This window comes from Schistocerca nitens, chromosome 3 (assembly GCF_023898315.1).
Source record: "Schistocerca nitens isolate TAMUIC-IGC-003100 chromosome 3, iqSchNite1.1, whole genome shotgun sequence".
In the NCBI taxonomy this organism is placed as follows: Eukaryota; Metazoa; Arthropoda; class Insecta; order Orthoptera; family Acrididae; genus Schistocerca; species Schistocerca nitens.
The window spans coordinates 745,868,210-745,886,651 of record NC_064616.1 but is presented as its reverse complement, the minus strand read 5'-3'; the positions used below and the strand labels follow the sequence as shown (position 1 = coordinate 745,886,651).

General features: G+C 40.5%; 1 protein-coding gene and 1 non-coding gene across 2 annotated transcripts in view; one reads left to right on the top strand and one right to left on the bottom strand.

Moving 5' to 3' along the window:
- LOC126248730 (tetratricopeptide repeat protein 7B-like) overlaps positions 1-18,136 on the bottom strand; it is a 231,957-nt gene extending 213,821 nt beyond the window's left edge. Inside the window, 1 exon segment of the mRNA XM_049950047.1 lies at positions 17,856-18,136. Within this exon segment, the coding sequence (XP_049806004.1) occupies positions 17,856-17,979 (124 nt within the window). The 5' untranslated portion in view covers positions 17,980-18,136.
- On the top strand, positions 2,615-2,688 carry Trnat-ugu (transfer RNA threonine (anticodon UGU)). The gene has a single exon. It is a non-coding gene; the product is annotated as a tRNA-Thr (tRNA).
- Positions 18,137-18,442: the final 306 nt, after the last annotated feature.

Below are 18,442 nucleotides of genomic sequence, written 5' to 3'. Positions count from 1 at the left end.
AGTCTGAAGGATTCATCTGGACAATTGGCAAGACAGCGCAGTTGTCATGAAGCTACAGAAACATGCCGAAGTAGTATACAAAAATATATGCCAACTGCCTTTTACAGGATCCATTGTTGTAGCAACAATCAAAACTGTAGATGAGCAAAAGGGAAAATCCGGAATTACTGAAGACCATGGAGGCCTTCAACAAGGAAGAAGCTATCAGAGGATTCAGATTAATAGATGGTACATTCTCTGAAAGGAATTTCAATCAAATAGGATGGAAATGGTGTCTCTCAGCACATTTCCAACCAGATATACTGAACCACTTTCAAAGGCTTGGTTTCCCCATAGAAGACATCCCCCTCAAAAACTATCATCCTGCTGCAAATAAAAGATAGTTTATTACTCTAATAATCATTTTTGAATAAGCCCAGCTAAAACCCAACTGGTTGCAGTTCATCTTATGCACAGTCAGGCATGTTGCAAACTTATCTTACGGCAATGGATACAACAGTAAAACAGCCCATCTAAAATATCTGGGAGTCACTCTGGATCATACTCTGATGTACAAGCAGCCCTGTGAGAATACGGGAAAGGAGGCGGAAGCCAGAAATAATATCCTCTGCAAGATAATTGGTAGTATGTGGGGCTCCCTACACAAACCCTGTGAACAATGGCACTAGCAACATGTTAGTGCTGCAGAGTGTGCGTACCTGATCTGGTACAAATCTACCCATGCAAACAACGTTTAGAAGACCCTATATGAATTGTGTAGGCTTATTACAGGAAGCTTGAAACTCATGACACTTTTAAAACCCTGTCAGCTTGCAGACATAGTGCCACCAGGTATTCGTTGTGAAACAGCTGCCAATGCAGAGAGAACAAATCAGTTTTATGAGGAAACCCATCCATTATATGGGCACATTCCAGTGCCTCACAGGACCTGTTCTTAAAATCAACAAAAGATTTTTCACAGAAACTGTTCAAGTTTGTGCATCAACAAACTCACAAGCTAACAATGATGCAGAAGAACTATACAAAGAGTAACTGAAGGTGATAAATGACAAACACCCATCAAAAATGATAAAAGGAGACGTAAATGCAGCAGTAACACACAAACTAAAGAATATTTAGCCAGAAAGAAACTTTGCATACAATACCTGAAATGGTAAGTTATGAGTAAGTATAATTTGCTAAGAAGAAAATCAAGTTTTTCCTTAGCACATGCTTCGATGAAAGCAAATAGAAAACTGACATGGCAAGAATCAAATGAGACTAAAAATAAAAATACCACTATTTTATCAAATAATAGAGAAACTGCAAAGAACATGACTGTCCCAAACCATTTTCTAGTTGCATGTGATTGTTGGCTCTTAAGAAGCAGAATTAAAATAGAGAAAGCTAGAAAGGAAGACTTGTCAGAAAGGGAATCAGAAAAGGAGATTACAAAGATTTATCTAAGAATACGTTTATGCAAAGAGTTCATTTTAGAAAGTTTAGATTATACAGTCAGGTGAACTAGGCACTCACTCAATGAAATTTGTTACTGTACGCAAAGAGCAAAAGATGCTGCAAATACAAATGAAGCAAAAGCAACACAAATCTCAAACAGAAATATGCTGCTATTAAGAGGAAGATAAAAGTTTTGAACAAACAATAATATGTACACAATCCATCATGCTGAATTTAAGAAAACTGTCCATAAATGTCTTCATGAGGTTGTCAAAAGTTGAAACAAAATTTTGGTAAGAGAAAGAATTGAAAGCAGTACGAGTATCAAGACAATAAAAACTTAGTAAATTCCCTGACAGACTGCAATTGTGTGTGGCTGTGACTTGACTCTGGAATCTTACCTTTCACAAACACTGCTATTAGTGATTGAGCTATCCAGGCACAACTCACAATTCTAAGAAATTTGGAATGCAAATGTAATGGTCAGTATTGCCACATGTGAAGCTGCAAGGACAGGTCATGTGGCTAAGAGCTTTATCTGCAATGGTCAGGTTCCAGTCCAGTACACAGTTTTATCCTACAAGGAAATTTCAAAACAGCACACACTGCCACAGAGTGAAAGATTCATTCTAGACTTTTGTTTGGATCAACGTCAGTCACACTCTGGAAGAAAGTTAGCAAAACAGAAATATCCAAATTATTTACAGAATGTTCGTGGAAAAAGTGGAATAATGCTGTAATTGATGAATAACTGAAACCCTCAGCTGCCGACAGGTGTTGTTGATACACCTCGATGTGGACAGCTGAAAATGTGTGCCCCGACCGGGACTCGAACCCGGGATCTCATGCTTATATGGCAGACGCTCTATCCATCTCAGCCACCGAGGACACAGATGAATAGCGTAACTGCAGGGACTTATCCCTTGCACGCTTCCCGTGAGACTCGCATTCCCGACTGTCCACAATTCTACATATGTAATGTACCTTATAGACATTTGCCCATTCACTCATTACTCGCGCACGCTTACAGGAATCGTCAAAGTGTGCGCGAGTAATGAGTGAATGGGCAAATGTCTATAAGGTACATTGCATATGTAGAATTGTGAACAGTTGGGAATGCAAGTCTCACGGGAAGCGTGCAAGGGACAAGTCCCTGCAGTCGCGCTATTCATCTGTGTCCTCGGTGGCTCAGATGGATAGAGTATCTGCCTTGTAAGCAGGAGATTCCGGGTTCGAGTCCCGGTCGGGGCACACATTTTCAGCTGTCCACATCGAGGTATATCAACAACACCTGTCGGCAGCTGAGGGTTTCAGTTAGTCATCATTTATTCCAGGGAAAAGCTGCACGGTCACCAACAGTATTCTGTTCTTTCGAGAACAGTTACTGTCTTCATATATAATGCTGTAATTGTTCTACCTCACAAGAAATGGGACAGCAAGGCTTAGAAAATAAAATAAAAGCTATAGACCCATCTGCCTTCTCTCTGTAATGGTCACAACAGCCACTACGATTACTACCAACCTCACAGGAAATGTGTAGGAAATCCAGCACCGAACCTCTCACACAGAACAAAAAATGAGGAAGGGGGGAGGAAGAAGTGGGGGGAGTGAGGGGGGGGGGGGCATGGAAATCAAATACATTGCACCCTATGGGGCAGAACAATAGCAGGAGTAACCTGACGATGGTATGTTAATGCAGTTGAAAATTCATTCTACAACAACCAACCAATCTGGTTGCATGCTCAAGAGACTTTCAAGCAGTATATTTGCCAGGAAGATCTATGAACATGCATAGGATTACAGTAAAAAAAAATGATTTTTAATCAGGCAAAGGAACAAGTTGTCTTGAGCAGAGGACAAAAGTACAAGGGGTCACTTCCATGTAATTAACAAAACTATACAACAGACACTGAGAATGAATTACCACGCTGTCTGGGTGTAACAAAATTTGTGAAATCTCAACTCAATTTCAATAAAATCTGTACTGACAGCCTTTGTAAACAGAGCAGTGATTAAGGATTTGTTAGTAAGAAGCAATTTTGTAAATGGAACATACACTAATGAACCAAAACATTATGACCAGTGTAGATATGAGTGGTGTGCAACAGAACAAACACTACTCGTGACGAAGCAGTAGTGAAGGCGACTGTTCTAGAGAAGTGCAGGATCTGGGAACGAGTCCCGGTCCAGCACAAATTTTCATCTTTCCCCATTGCATTGCCGCAATGCCCTGTATGGCTGGAAGTCATTATTTCCTTCCTATCTCTTTCCATCCCATTTCCTTTCCATTCTTTTCACCCCATTTATTCACTATTATAACAACTGCCCACCACGATACTGAATGTGCCTTGTGGTGTTGTGGACATGCAACACAGTATGGAAAGTAATAAATTGATATAATATGGATATGGGAATTGGGAATCAGTTTAGCAACTATTGTAGACAATAAGGTGTTAGGTGTCCACACCTCATCACAGAATGTGGAGATTGGAGGCTTACCCACTCTGTAAAGCAGGATAGACTGCAATCAGTTACAGCTTTCACACCACATTCCAATGATTGTTCAGGAACAAGTGTTTCAGAGCACAGTTTGGTGCACATTGTTGAACATGGGGCCCCACAGCAGACAGCCCATATCTTTTCTAATACCCAATGGCATAATGAATCATGCTTTCCATGGGCATGGGATCATTTAGATTGACTAAGGATCAACGGAAACATGTTGCATGGTTGGATGAATTACATGTCTTGTTACACCTAGTTGATGGTCATGCCTGGTCACATCATCATCCAGGCAAATGGCTGCTCAAAATGTGCACCACACTACTGACACAGACTGGTGAGAGCAACATTATGCTACAGGGGATTTTCCCTGGGATTCCATGGAGCCTGTAGTAATAAAGCCAACCATCTGTATACCTTCATTGTTATACCCACCCTAACAGCTATATCTTACAACATGATAACTGCATGTATCACAAGGCCAGATTGGTACTACAGTGGTTTGAGAAGCATGCCAGTGAATTCATATTGATGGTAATGAATTCTTCCTTCGTTGGGGACTACAGTCATGTAGAACTTTTTGAAGTAAGTTACCAAAATTTGACTGTATATTACTATTCATTTATTGCACACAATGGTAATTTCAGCTTCGTGCAAGGTGAAACATCACAAAATGTCAGACACGACTGCATGCCAATGACATGTCGTCATGAAAATAACGTTATTTTGATGTAGTGAAGCAGTTGTTTAAGTCAGTGTTGTGGTGCACAGAATGTCTGCCAACTGGATGGTGAATCTTCGGAGTCTTTCACGGTGGCACATCTGAATAAAATCGTCTCAGTTTTGTGTAAATGGACACAAAGTTTGAGAACATGAGAGTCTTGGCTCATACGTCAACATACTGGGATTCTGTTATAAAAGAAGCAGCTGAGATTAGAATGAACAACAATAATTTTAACCAGGGGTACATGCTAGGGAGGGCTTTGGATGTTGAAAGGAAGCAACAATGGATGCTCAACACTTGTAGGGAGGCGAGAGTGGCAGTTTCAAACGTGGCGCCGGCTTCTTGCACCATCTGATGTCACTCAGTCTTGCGGAGAGCTGGAGCTGCTCAACTCATCCTCTGCACACCCATTGTTTTCGCCCTCTCCAATTGGTGCCAGTGCCCATAATTGTGGGTACATAAGTGGAAAATCATGTCAGCCCCAGCAGTTTGTAGTTTTACTCCTGACAGTGGCAGAGATAGCCATCAAAAGCTTGAGAATTTTATTTGAACTGACACAGCCTGAAAATCGAGACGATTTTACTCAATTTGATAGTGATTTTGTGGTTTGTCACAGTTTGGCAGTGGCCATTATTGCAAGTGGACAGTTTGTCACTCGTCATGCCCAAATAGAATGGTGTATAGTAATTTCAGCATATCTGACGTATGAGATGGCTACTTTCATACGTGGCCAAGCCTTTTATTGGGTAGGAGATGCTAGTGACTGGACTGCAGTAGGAGGTGTTGGGTATATCTATGGCACATGCCTTGCACCTTGGTCAATCCCAAGGGACTGACCCACTGGGTGCAGTATTGGGAGCAGGATTGGAGTGGAGATGGACAAGGATACTCTCTAGATTGAGTGGGCAGCAGAACACTACTGTGGGTGATGTGGGTAGGATATCTCTCATCTAGAGCATGGTGAGAGGTAGTCAAAGTGCTCGTGACTGATGTGGTTGAGCTTTTCAGGATCAGGGTGGTATTGGCTGATTAGAGGAGTGCTGGCCTGTGGCTGGTTAACAGTGTTACTGGTGTCAGAGGAGGAGATTGTGCAGGACACCTGGTTATTGATGAGCTGGATAGGATACTGTCTGCCAATAAAGGCTCTGATAAAGTTACCGATGTTGTTGTTGTTGTGGTCTTCAGTCCTGAGACTGGTTTGATGCAGCTCTCCATGCTACTCTATCCTGTGCAAGCTTCTTCAACTCCCAGTACCTGCTGCAACCTACATCCTTCTGAATCTGCTTAGTGTATTGATCTCTTGGTCTCCCTCTACGATTTTTACCCTCCACGCTGCCCTCCAATGCTAAATTTGTGAGCCCTTGATGCCTCAAAACATGTCCTACCAACCGATCCCTTCTTCTAGTCAAGTTGTGCCACAAACTTCTCTTCTCCCCAATCCTATTCAATACCTCCTCATTAGTTACGTGATCTACCCACCTTATCTTCAGCATTCTTCTGTAGCACCACATTTCGAAAGCTTCTATTCTCTTCTTGTCTAAAGTATTTATCGTCCATGTTTCACTTCCATACATGGCTACACTCCATGCAAATACTCTCAGAAACGACTTCCTGACACTTAAATCTATACTAGATGTTAACAAATTTCTCTTCTTCAGAAAGGATTTCCTTGCCATTGCCAGTCTACATTTTATATCCTCTCTACTTCGTCCATCATCAGTTATTTTACTCCCTAAATAGCAAAACTCCTTTACTACTTTAAGTGTCTCATTTCCTAATCTAATCCCCTCAGCATCACCCGATTTAATTTGACTACATTCCATTATCCTCGTTTTGTTTTTGTTGATGTTCATCTTATATCCTCCTTTCAAGACACTGTCCATTCCGTTAAACTGCTCTTCCAAGTCCTTTGCTGTCTCTGACAGAATTACAATGTCATCGGCGAACCTCAAAGTTTTTACTACTTCTCCATGAATTTTAATACCTACTCCGAATTTTTCTTTTGTTTGCTTTACTGCTTGCTCAATATACAAATTGAATAACATCGGGGAGAGGCTACAACCCTGTCTCACTCCTTTCCCAACCACTGCTTCCCTTTCATGTCCCTCGACTCTTATAACTGCCATCTGGTTTCTGTACAAATTGTAAATAGCCTTTCGCTCCTTGTATTTTACCCCTGCCACCTTCAGAATTTGAAAGAGAGTATTCCAGTTAACGTTGTCAAAAGCTTTCTCTAAGTCTACAAATGCTAGAAACGTAGGTTTGCCTTTCCTTAATCTTTCTTCTAAGATAAGTCGTAAGGTTAGTATTGCCTCACGTGTTCCTACATTTCTACGGAATCCAAACTGATCTTCCCCGAGGTCCGCTTCTACCAGTTTTTCCATTCGTCTGTAAAGAATTCGCGTTAGTATTTTGCAGCTGTGACTTATTAAACTGATAGTTCAGTAATTTTCACATCTGTCAACACCTCCTTTCTTTGGGATTGGAATTATTATATTCTTCTTGAAGTCTGACGGTATTTCGCCTGTCTCATACATCTGGCTCACCAGATGGTAGAGTTTTGTCGTGACTGGCTCTCCCAAGGCCATCAGTAGTTCTAATGGAATGTTGTCTACTCCCGGGGCCTTGTTTCGACTCAGGTCTTTCAGTGCTCTTTCAAACTCTTCACGCAGTATCGTATCTCCCATTTCATCTTCTTCTACATCCTCTTCCATTTCCATAATATTGTCCTCAAGTACATCGCCCTTGTATAAACCCTCTATATACTCCTTCCACCTTTCTGCCTTCCCTTCTTTGCTTAGAACTTGGTTGCCATCTGAGCTCTTGATGTTCATACAAGTGGTTCTCTTCTCTCCAAAGCTCTCTTTAATTTTCCTGTAGGCAGTATCTATCTTACCCCTAGTGAGACAAGCCTCTATATCCTTACATTTGTCCTCTAGCCATCCCTGCTTAGCCATTTTGCACTTCCTGTCGATCTCATTTTTGAGACGTTTGTATTCCTTTTTGCCTGCTTCATTTACTGCATTTTTATATTTTCTCCTTTCATCAATTAAATTCAATATTTCTTCTGTTACCCAAGGATTTCTATTAGCCCTCGTCTTTTTACCTACTTGATCCTCTGCTGCCTTCACTACTTCATCCCTCAGAGCTACCCATTCTTATATTTCAACAACTACTGTTACCCACTGCCAGGTCCAAAGATGCCAAGGCTGTGTGTAAGACCTCTTATAACATGGAACAGGTGACAGCTGTCAAAGTAGAAGTACTGTTGGTGGTTGGCGAAGCTTGATATGAACGGACATATTTATGGAGTCCGTTTGAGAGATGGAGATCAACATCTCGGAAAGTGGCTCGTTGAGTTGAGAATGCCGGGTGAAGCAGATTTTGGAGTAGGTGTTACGGTTATGCAGGAAAGAGCAAAGGTTGTCCCTGCCATGAATCCAGATCATGAAAACGTCATCAATGACTCTGGACCAGAGAAGGGGTTTAAAGTGTTGATTGGATAGGAAGGATTCCTCCCCATGGATAGCATGGTACCATGCAAATACCCATGGCAGTGCCACCAATTTGTTTACAAATTTGGATTTATAAAGTGTAATAACTGAGAGTCAGGAAATGGTCTGCTAGGAGGATTAGGAAAGAGGTGGCAACACCAAACCCACCAGCTCTTTCTTAATCCTTCGAGTCAACCATGACTCAATTATTTCACTTTCAAAAGACAAGTCTATAATCAAACATGTACCAATAACCTTACTACAGCCTTTACTGGCAAACAATATCCTATTCAACTCATCCATAAATACGTATCCCGTGCCACCTCCTCATTAACACCAATAACCTGGTTAACCAGCCACAGCCTAGCATTTCTCTAATCACACAGTATCACTCTGGCACTGAAAAGCTCAACCACATCCTTCACCAGGGCTTTGAATATATCTCATCATGCTCTGAGACGAGAGATATCTTACCCACATCACCCTCAGCAGTGTTCTGCTGACCATCAAGTCCTTGCCCATACCTACTCCAATCCTGCTCCCAACACTGCACCGCATGAGTCAATCCTCTGCACTTGACCCAGATGCAAGACATAAGCCGTACATAAACCCGCCACCACCTAATGCAGTCCAGTCACAGGCATCTTCTATCCAATAAAAGGCAAAACCACATGTGAAAGTAGCCATGTTATGTATCAGCTATGCTGCAATTACTGTACAGCACTCTGTGTGGGCATGACAATTAACTAATAGTCCACTTGCAGTAATGGCTACTGCCAAACTGTGGCAAACCGCAAACTTCACCATCCATTTGCCAAACATGGTGTGCACCGCAACACTAATTACTTCAAGAGCTGCTTCACTACATGGGCCATTTGGACACTCCCTTTCAGCACAAGTTTCTCTGCACTATGCAGGTGGGAGTTCTCTCTCCATCATATCCAGTGCTCTTGTATTTCCCCTGGCCTAAATGTCTGCTAACTTGCTTCCCACTTCCTTACCTCACCTTCTCCCTTCTGCCCACACTACTACTTCCCCATCCAGATTGCACACTATCTTCTCCCATCACTCTCCCCCCTCCATGTCTCCCTCTTCACCACTACCTCCCCCCCCCCTCCTCCTTTGCCTCTCTTCTATCCCTTATATTCTGTACCCTCTGAACTCCTTTCGTCTTGCTACACAGCTGCTGGGGTCATCTAGTTAAATACCTGCCTCACACTACCCTCCTACCCCCTCCTTGCTGTGTGCATCCTTCCCTACACCCTCCCTGCCCCCTTCATTTACCCAGCCAACTGCTTTCTGTAATCGATATTCAATAATCAGTCTTGTGGCAAGTGGAAGAGTAAGAGTGTGAGTGTGAGTGTGAGTGTGTGTGTGTGTGTGTGTGTGTGTGTGTGAGAGAGAGAGAGAGAGAGAGAGAGAGAGAGTCTACTTTTACTAGAAAAACACCAAGATCTCAAAAGCTAGTGTTAACTGTTTTCTATTATGTGTTTCTGTGCACCTTGCACCAGTCCTCTATAGAAGAATGGTTGCCATTCCCTTATTTTACAAATAAATCTTCTAGTATAATAGTTGGCTTTCAGAGGTTCACATTATCAACAGTGTAATGGTATCATCTGATATCATACTGAGAGTGGCAAAGTTGATGTCTTGATTTTGGAGCCCAGAATAGTCAGTTTTCCACAACTTCCACTAATAACAAAAAAATGGCTCTGAGCACTATGGGACTCAACTGCTGTGGTTATCAGTCCCCTAGAGCTTAGAACTACTTAAACCTAACTAACCTAAGGACATCACACACATCCATGCCCGAGGCAGGATTCGAACCTGCGACCGTAGCAGTCGCACGGTTCCGGACTGCGCGCCTAGAACCGCGAGACCACCGCGGCCGGCTACTAATAACATACCCAGACTTATATTGGGGAGTAAAATTTTGATAATTACGTGTGTGATTGTGGACTTTTTCACATTTAGACAGGAGAGTTCAAATAGTTTCCTCAAATGATCCAGTAACTTGTTCTGCCTTTCATATTAAATTAAAGAGAACTGACGAGAATATTTACAGTTCTACCAATAAGGTATCAAAAATAGGTCAATCTTGCTGTAATCAGTTACATCACAGAATACTGAAAATGCTGACATCAGCTTCCTTCGGGAACAAAATTGAGTTTTATTTCCGGTGGAAGTGAAATTCCAATCGTTCCTCTCCTTCTCTGTTGCAATGGAACATTAGATCCTTGTTAGAATTTGCAGTAATTCTCATGAAATATTAAACTGCTATCTAAATTACGTCTACTGCAGGAAATGGAACTCATTTTGATCTTCTCCATATAACACAAGGTTTTGTGAAATAAATTACAGGGTTAATCAAGAATTCAATCAACTGTCCCAGCTCCCAGAAAAGTTTCAAGGCTTTGAGAAGGTACTCTTGACACCCTTCTAGTACAAATGTTACAAGCATTTTTTTTCCCCAAAGGCCCATTAGAAATGTGCATAACTACATGAATATAATGCAGATTTCAACTGAATTGTTCGCCTGACAAAACATAGCAACCAACATTTTTGTCAGAAGTGGGTTAGAGCTGTAATTGTGTTGTATCCTAAATCTACTGGTTAAATTGTTTGTGTCTCACCCCCCCCCCCTTCTTTACCACTGTCAAACTACAAAGTTCTATGTTGCAGTGGTCAATGTTTTAAGTTAAGAGATCACGGATGAAACACCAAATATTGTGGTAACAAGTGGAGTTCAAAAGTGCTTGAATAAAGGAAGGAAACTACGTCATTATTTGGGAGTGAAAGAACAATAAATGCAAGGCACTCTGTGATAATGGATGCTCTTGCATTTAGAGGAAAATTGGTTCTCTTCTCGGAAAATTGCCATCTGATTTTGTGAGTTGAATAACATTTTAACTGCCACACGTAATGAAAAACGTTCCATTAAATATGTATAGCCACAAAATTGTATCTTTTAAATATTTTCAGAATTCTAATATAGTAGTACAACAATGAAATGTAACTTTAATATTACTTTTATCAATATTTCACTGCTGTAGACAAGAAATTCCTCACAACAGGGCACAGTTTCCAACTATATGGTGACTTTGGCCTCCAAAGGGGAACAAAAGATCATTTCATGTCTATTACCCAGATGATTGGATTGCTGTCAGTGCCAGTGCCAAGAACAATGGGTACCCTGCCTGCAAGGTGGAATGAAGAGGATTTCAGGCATCTCAGTGTACCAGACCAAGGACTACATAGGAGCTCATCCAACATAACTGAGCATTGTAACACAGTCCCTTCTTTCAATTGACGTACAAACGTCAAAATGGCAGAAATTGAGATAACCGATCATAGAATAGAAAAGCAATTACAATCACTTAGTAGTTGAAAGGTGTCAGCACCAGATGAGATACCTATAAGATTCTACAAAGATTATGTGAAAGAACCTGCTCCCCTTCTAATTTATCATACATCGCTTGAGCAACAAAGGGCACTCAGTGATTGGACAAAAGCACAGATCATTTCCATTTTTAAGAAGAGCTGCATGACATATGCACACAATTATAGACCTATATCATTGATCAATATGTTACAGAATTATGGAACATGTTTTATGTTCAAGAATTATGACGTTCTTGGAGAAGGAAAATCACCCCTATACAAATCAACATGGATTCCACAAACTGAGATCCTGCAAAACTCAACTCACTCTGTTCCTCCATGACATCCACAGTGACATAGACAATGGCACTCAGGTTGATGCCGTGTTCCCTGACTTCAGGAACACATACAACACCATCCTGCACTACCATTTAATGAAAAAAATACGAGTTATCAAACATTGGAGCATTTTTGCAACTGGATTCAAGACGATTTGCAGAATGACCTCCAGATAAATGACGAATGGTGCAGGCTCTGGCAGTTGACCCTGAACATAAATAAATATAACATGTTGTGCATATTAGGAAACTAAATACACTACTGTATAGCTACACTATTGATGACAAACAGCATCTGCCGCAAAATATCTAGGTGTAACCATCCGGAGTTACCTCAAGTGGAATGACCATATAAACAGTTGGAAAAGCAGATGCCAGACTCAGATTCATAGGAAGAATCTTATGGAAATGTAGCTCGTCCATGAAGGGAAGGGCTTACAAGGTGCTTACTTGCCCCCATTCTTGAGTACTGTTCATCTATCTGGGGTCCCTACCAGATAGGACTGAAAGAAGAGATAGAGAAGATCCAATGAAGAGTGGCGTGTTTCGTCATGGGATCGTTTAGTCGGCACAAGAGTGTTACGGGGATGCTTAACAAACACCACTGGCAGACATTACAAGAGAAGCATTGTGCATCACAGAGAGATTTATTATTGAAATTTGGCGAGAACTCTTTCCAGGAAGAGTCTGACAACATATTACTTCCCTCTACATGTGTGGAGAAACTTCAAGAAATTAGAGCTAATACAGAGGCTTACTGACAGTCATTCTTCCCATGTGCTATTTGTGAGTGGAATAGGGTTGGAGGGCTCAGTGGTACAAAAAGTACCCTCCGCCACACACAATTAGGTGGATTGCGGAGTATGATGTAGATGCAGATAGATGTCTGGCAACAAATTTCATCTGATGACACTACTACGCTAATAAAAATAATAATTATAACATCCTGCAACTGTGTGTTTGTCAATGCATACAGAGAGACTGATAGGTACGGGAGAAAAAGAAATATGCCACCAGATAACATTTCAGTTTTCCCTCTCTTGTGTGATAAACTTTTGCCAGTGAAAAGTGTCCAGAAGAAAGACTTGCTTCATGTGTGTTAGTACATCCCTGCTGAAAAACAGGATTTCTATTAGCAGCTACCTAGTTAATAGTGAAATTTAATATTGCTCTGTGAAAATGCACTGACTGTGTTCTGCAAATGTAATGCAGCATGTATATGATGCAGATAATTGGAATGGAAATAGTGTGAAATTATTTCAGTGTCTTCTGCTGCTGATGTGTGTGCATTGCCATATACATTATGGCTTTTGACTTGGTTTGTTCTATTTCCTCAAAATAAGCTTTCGATTTCTGTAGTGAGGAGGGGGAGGGAGGGGGGGGGGGGGAGCTAAAGTGTTTCAGCAGTACAACATCGTAACTGTGTATATACAATATTGTTCATCCAAGAAAAGTGAATTTGCACTATTTTTTCAAATATAAAAATTCAATTGTGTAGAGACAGCCACAAAGATAAGCAGAATGGTGTTTTACCTCATATAGACTGCCTGATTCAAGAAAGGCCAAATAGGTAAGTATAAAATAGCTTTTTTTGTTCTCATGCAAAATTTGATTTTTGTTTCCTAGAACATTGTTTGTGTGCCCAATTCAACAATTCAATTGGTTATAGAATTACGGAGCACCTTTTTTTTTTTTTTTTTTTACATGAAACTAGAAGCAGTCCATCCATGAAAACCAGAATACCAGTACCCAGATTGGAGTGCAATTTCTTCACTTTTTGAAGGCATCTGATATATTTCTGTTCTTCCACACTGTGAACAGAATATGGACTTATGAAATATCATATCTATTTTGTGATCAGACTGACAACTTTGTTGCCGACAGAACTGGATCATAATGGGAAAAGTGATTTGTGAAATCAGATTTGAGACTACTCCCATGGAGTGCTACAGAAACATTACTGCTCACAATATGCAAAGTGTAGCCGAATTCTACACACAAAATACTGGGAGTTGTTTATTGACAGTTTTCAAGTTTTCTTGGCATAAATGACCAACAATCTCGAGCAGCTCATAACAGAATTACAGCATTTCATTTGATTTTTTACCCTCGTTTATCCCTGCACCTGTATTGAGTTGGAAAGATCTGCACAACACCCAAGACTGAGTGTCTTATTTGAAAACATCTTGTTCCATGCACTGATAGTATTTGCTTTTGACAATAGTAAATCTTTCCTTCAGTGCTGCCTGGTTCTGTCTCAGGTTTAATTTACTGGCAGCAATAGTGGTATGTTAACAATGACAGACAGCATTATGGATAAGTTTACTTATTAAGAGTTAACCAATGTGTACCCCGTGCAAGAGTTCATTGAATCCAATGGCACTATGCTGAGCTGTTTGCACAATGACAGCAACCATATCACAGTACTTTTGTATCTGTCCAAAGATTGTTGATGAACTCTGTGTTTTATATTGTGTGTTTTGGTGATTGCATATTACAAACTTTTTCCGTGTCCGAGGTATTTTCACAGAAACAGAGGTGACTGGTATAACAAACTGAATAAATTGTAATTACATTATTACTACGTAATTACAGTCCAATGCACGAACGATGGAGGTTCGTGCATGTTGAGGCACAGACGGGAATTGCATTATTGGCAATTCCAAACCACATTTGCGATACACACATGCACATGCTTTCTGATTGAAGGAAGCATATTCCTGAAAATTGTGTTTCTCAGTTGCTACTGCAGAATTTATCACTTACCACCACTATCAGTGACGACAACTCACAACAAATGAAATAGAAATTCATTAAACAACTTGCTACGATCACATTTAATGCTTGCATTAGCCACGGCATTAACAGCAGAGAGCTCACAATGCTACTGAATGCTCATTGACTTTCGGAGAATGCGTGATGTACGTGCACAGAACAAGCCTAAACTCTAACTGCCATCATTCATGATTCCAACTATAGTCACTGGACAAAGGTGGTCCATATAGGGTTGTCTCAATGTCATAAATTTGTAGCTAAAAGCCAGTTCATGGTGCAACAAGGGACTAGAACCTGACACCAAACATAAACATGTAACACTGTATACAGATATGTGAAGTGATCCGCTGTTTGATAAGATCGATAGTCACTGGAAACATTCACATCTCTTAAATATATAGACCACATGAAACTTGTAAGAAAAGCAGATGCCAGGAAATTCACTGGAAGAATTCCAAGAAAATTTAATTCACTGTCAAAGGAGGTAGCTTAAAACACCTCCAGTCAACTGATATTGTTGAGAGCAATCTGTGATCCTTATTGATAACATTACCAAAGGAGACACAGATGGCCCAGTGTAAGTCTGTACATTCCATCACACGTTCACTCAGTAAATGCAAGTGCATCAGTGAGAACTTCCCTGAACTCCAGTAGCAGATGCTACGTGAAAGAATATGCATCACGGAGAAGTTTAATGTTACAATTTTGAGGAGTCTACATTCCAGGAACGGCCAAGCTATGTATTACTCTGTCCTACATATCTCACAAAATGATCAACAATAACATCAGATAAATTGATGTGCATACAAAGGCATAGCAACTGTCCCTTCTTCCAACACAAACATTTGCAAATACATATATGAGAGAGTAATGCAGCATATTGAATACACTTCCCCATCACAAGGTGGTTTGAGGAATAATAATACAGATGTAAAAGAATCTCAGCAGTTGGGCAGCACTGTACCCACTGTAGAGCCCCATCCATGTCACCAACTGCAGAATGATACTCTCCGACTTCAACAGAGTGCAATAAAGGCTTCCTTCTTCAACTGCCATACTGATGCTTCAATGTAATTATGCACTGCATTCATAGTGTAACATACCCATCTCTACATGGTTAGCAGATATTCCAAAATCAGTAAATTTCCTGTACAGTATCCCATCCATATTTTTCAGCATCCAGTTTCGTGTGTACCTTCTATATATGGCTCCGACCAGTGCAGGTAGACAAGGAAGATCTCGGCAAAAGTTATATATTGGAATCCCCCCCCCCCCCTTTCTGCTTTTTTCAATATGATGTGGACATACACATTATGCTTTGGTACCTGTCAATTTGTTTCTACAATCCAACTTTCTGCTTTCACATTTGTTGGCTTCACCAACTCTCCATCAAATTGTCACTTTTCAACCTAAGCTAGGCCTCGGACTGTCCTACAGATCAGTTTGTCACAACTACCAAGACTTCGGTGGGGGATGGACGGTGGTCCAATACATAACTTTAGCCGAAGAACTCAAGAGAGTGAAAATTATCAATCACTACCAGTACACAATGACTAGTAAGTGAGGGAAATTGAGCATAATAAGGAATCAATTGTGGAGAATGATTAAGTAGCTGAAGTGGATTCCCTACCCATTGTTTAAGGACAATTCACAAACTTACAAGAGTTGGCATGAAGTTTTGTTACCACATGTCCCACAGGCCAAACTATGTATGTTAGATTTGAGTCCAAAAACTGTGTAGGACATATGCTGGGGATGATAGGGTTCAGTAATGGGGACCTTCACAATTATACATGCAAACGCAAATGTCAGAGCTACCATCCTTAGGCACACGTTTTAACACATGCCAATGCTCTTACATCACTAAATTTCAATGAATGGTTTAAGTGACATTTTGATGACATAATGGATAAAAGACTGGAGATATCAGCAGGTTCAGTATATCCCTTTTATTTTGCTACCCATACACAATTTCTTTATCATCATCCTCGAAGAACTAACCACTTAAACTTATTTTGCAATTGTTCCTAGGTTGGCTAATCAGTTCGAGTGACAACACATGGTTTATTACGAAATATATGTGCATCTAATGAAAACTCATATGCCTCGTTGGGCTTAATAAAATTCTACCGTCCTTGTAAACCCAATTACACAATTTTTATCTCTGGCTTTAGTGTTTGCTGGCCAAACTTCTTGAGGTGTTGCTCATTTAGCACCACAAAGAGGGCATGTAGAGAAAAATGCAGATGTAATAGCCAGAAATGCCAGTGTTAGAAGAAACAAAGATCAACAAACCAATCCAAGAAGAGTTTATGATCTTGGCAACAGTAAGCACACCAGGAAAAGTTGCAAATCCTGATAAGTTCCTTTTTATATTTTTCCATGCTGTAACAGAACAGTAGGTTGTACATGTCATCTTCTTGTCCTTATTAACATGGGCCTAACAACACAAATTCCCAAACATAAATGGCTTACAGAATGGTGATAAATTCTGTTCTTCAAATTAAATTGCATGGTTCCACAGGAAAACTAATGTGAACCTTTATTTCCAGTATATCTTAATAAGAAAACAGTAAAAAAAATACTTGGCGTTTCATTTAAACCTTTAAAAACATAATCAGAACTATTTTTTATGATGGTACATTCTCTTCAGTAACATTTTCATCTGTGACAATTATTACACCAAGAACGCCGAATACAAACTATGTTGTTAAAGCAGGACCTTAACAAATTTTATAACAGGAACATATCGTGAGTCAATGCAAAGAGGAAGACTTTGGTGCACATATGTCCCATGGTAAAATGCCAAACAAGTAAGATAGTGTCATTTAGTAAACTTCAAGGGGGCAAAATGTGTGTGAAGGTTTGCAACACACATAGGGAATATTTGATAAATTACTGCAGTATGAAGCAATGGAATTTCTCTTGTCAAATGCAGGATGGAACTTACATTTCGACGCCTGTTTTACTGAGAGCACGTACACATTGTAACACAACAGCTGGCACTAATCTGGGGGCGAGTTGCGGTTGTACATCATCCAGACAGACTCGTGTAAAACGTAAAATAATAGCGAACAGCTGCTATGTATAAAAATCTTACACTGTTTTTGTATATCCTCAATATTAAATAACACGTAATTTGCAATGCAACAGTCTCTCAACGATGTCAACAACACTAAAATACATCACATCAGAAACACACACCTGAGCTAGGTGACCTAGATTTTAAATGTTCGGCAAGTTCTATAAGCTTCTTCCAGTTTCCTTCTTCTCTTCCTTTCACAATATCTGCTTCGATTCGAACCCAGTTTCTGCTCTTTCCTGTCATTGCTCTCACTTACACACAACATCAGATGGTAACCACTACAAACATTACTATTACCCAAATCGCTTACACATATCGGCCGCCAACCACTACTCAAGTACAAAGATCATCATATGACATACTAAAGACTCTTTCTAGCAGACGATGAAACGAATGATAAGGCCCGTCCACACGCAACGATCTGTCTGCGCAAATCTCTGCGCACATCGCATCTGCGCAGACAGATCGTTGCGTGTGGACAGAAGATTTGCACCAACCTGAGGTGTGTGCAAACCTGGAAGTTGGAGTTGGAGGTTTGAGCGAAACCTCTCAAATCTGTGGGTTCAAACCACATTTGCGCAGACAAGTTGGAGCGTGTGGACAGGAGATCGCCGCAAATCTGGCGCGAAACAGCTGTTTGCTCAGTCTAGTGTTTGTATTTGTGCGCACAGGGCGTTAAAATGGCCGATACTCGTCAGTGTTCTCT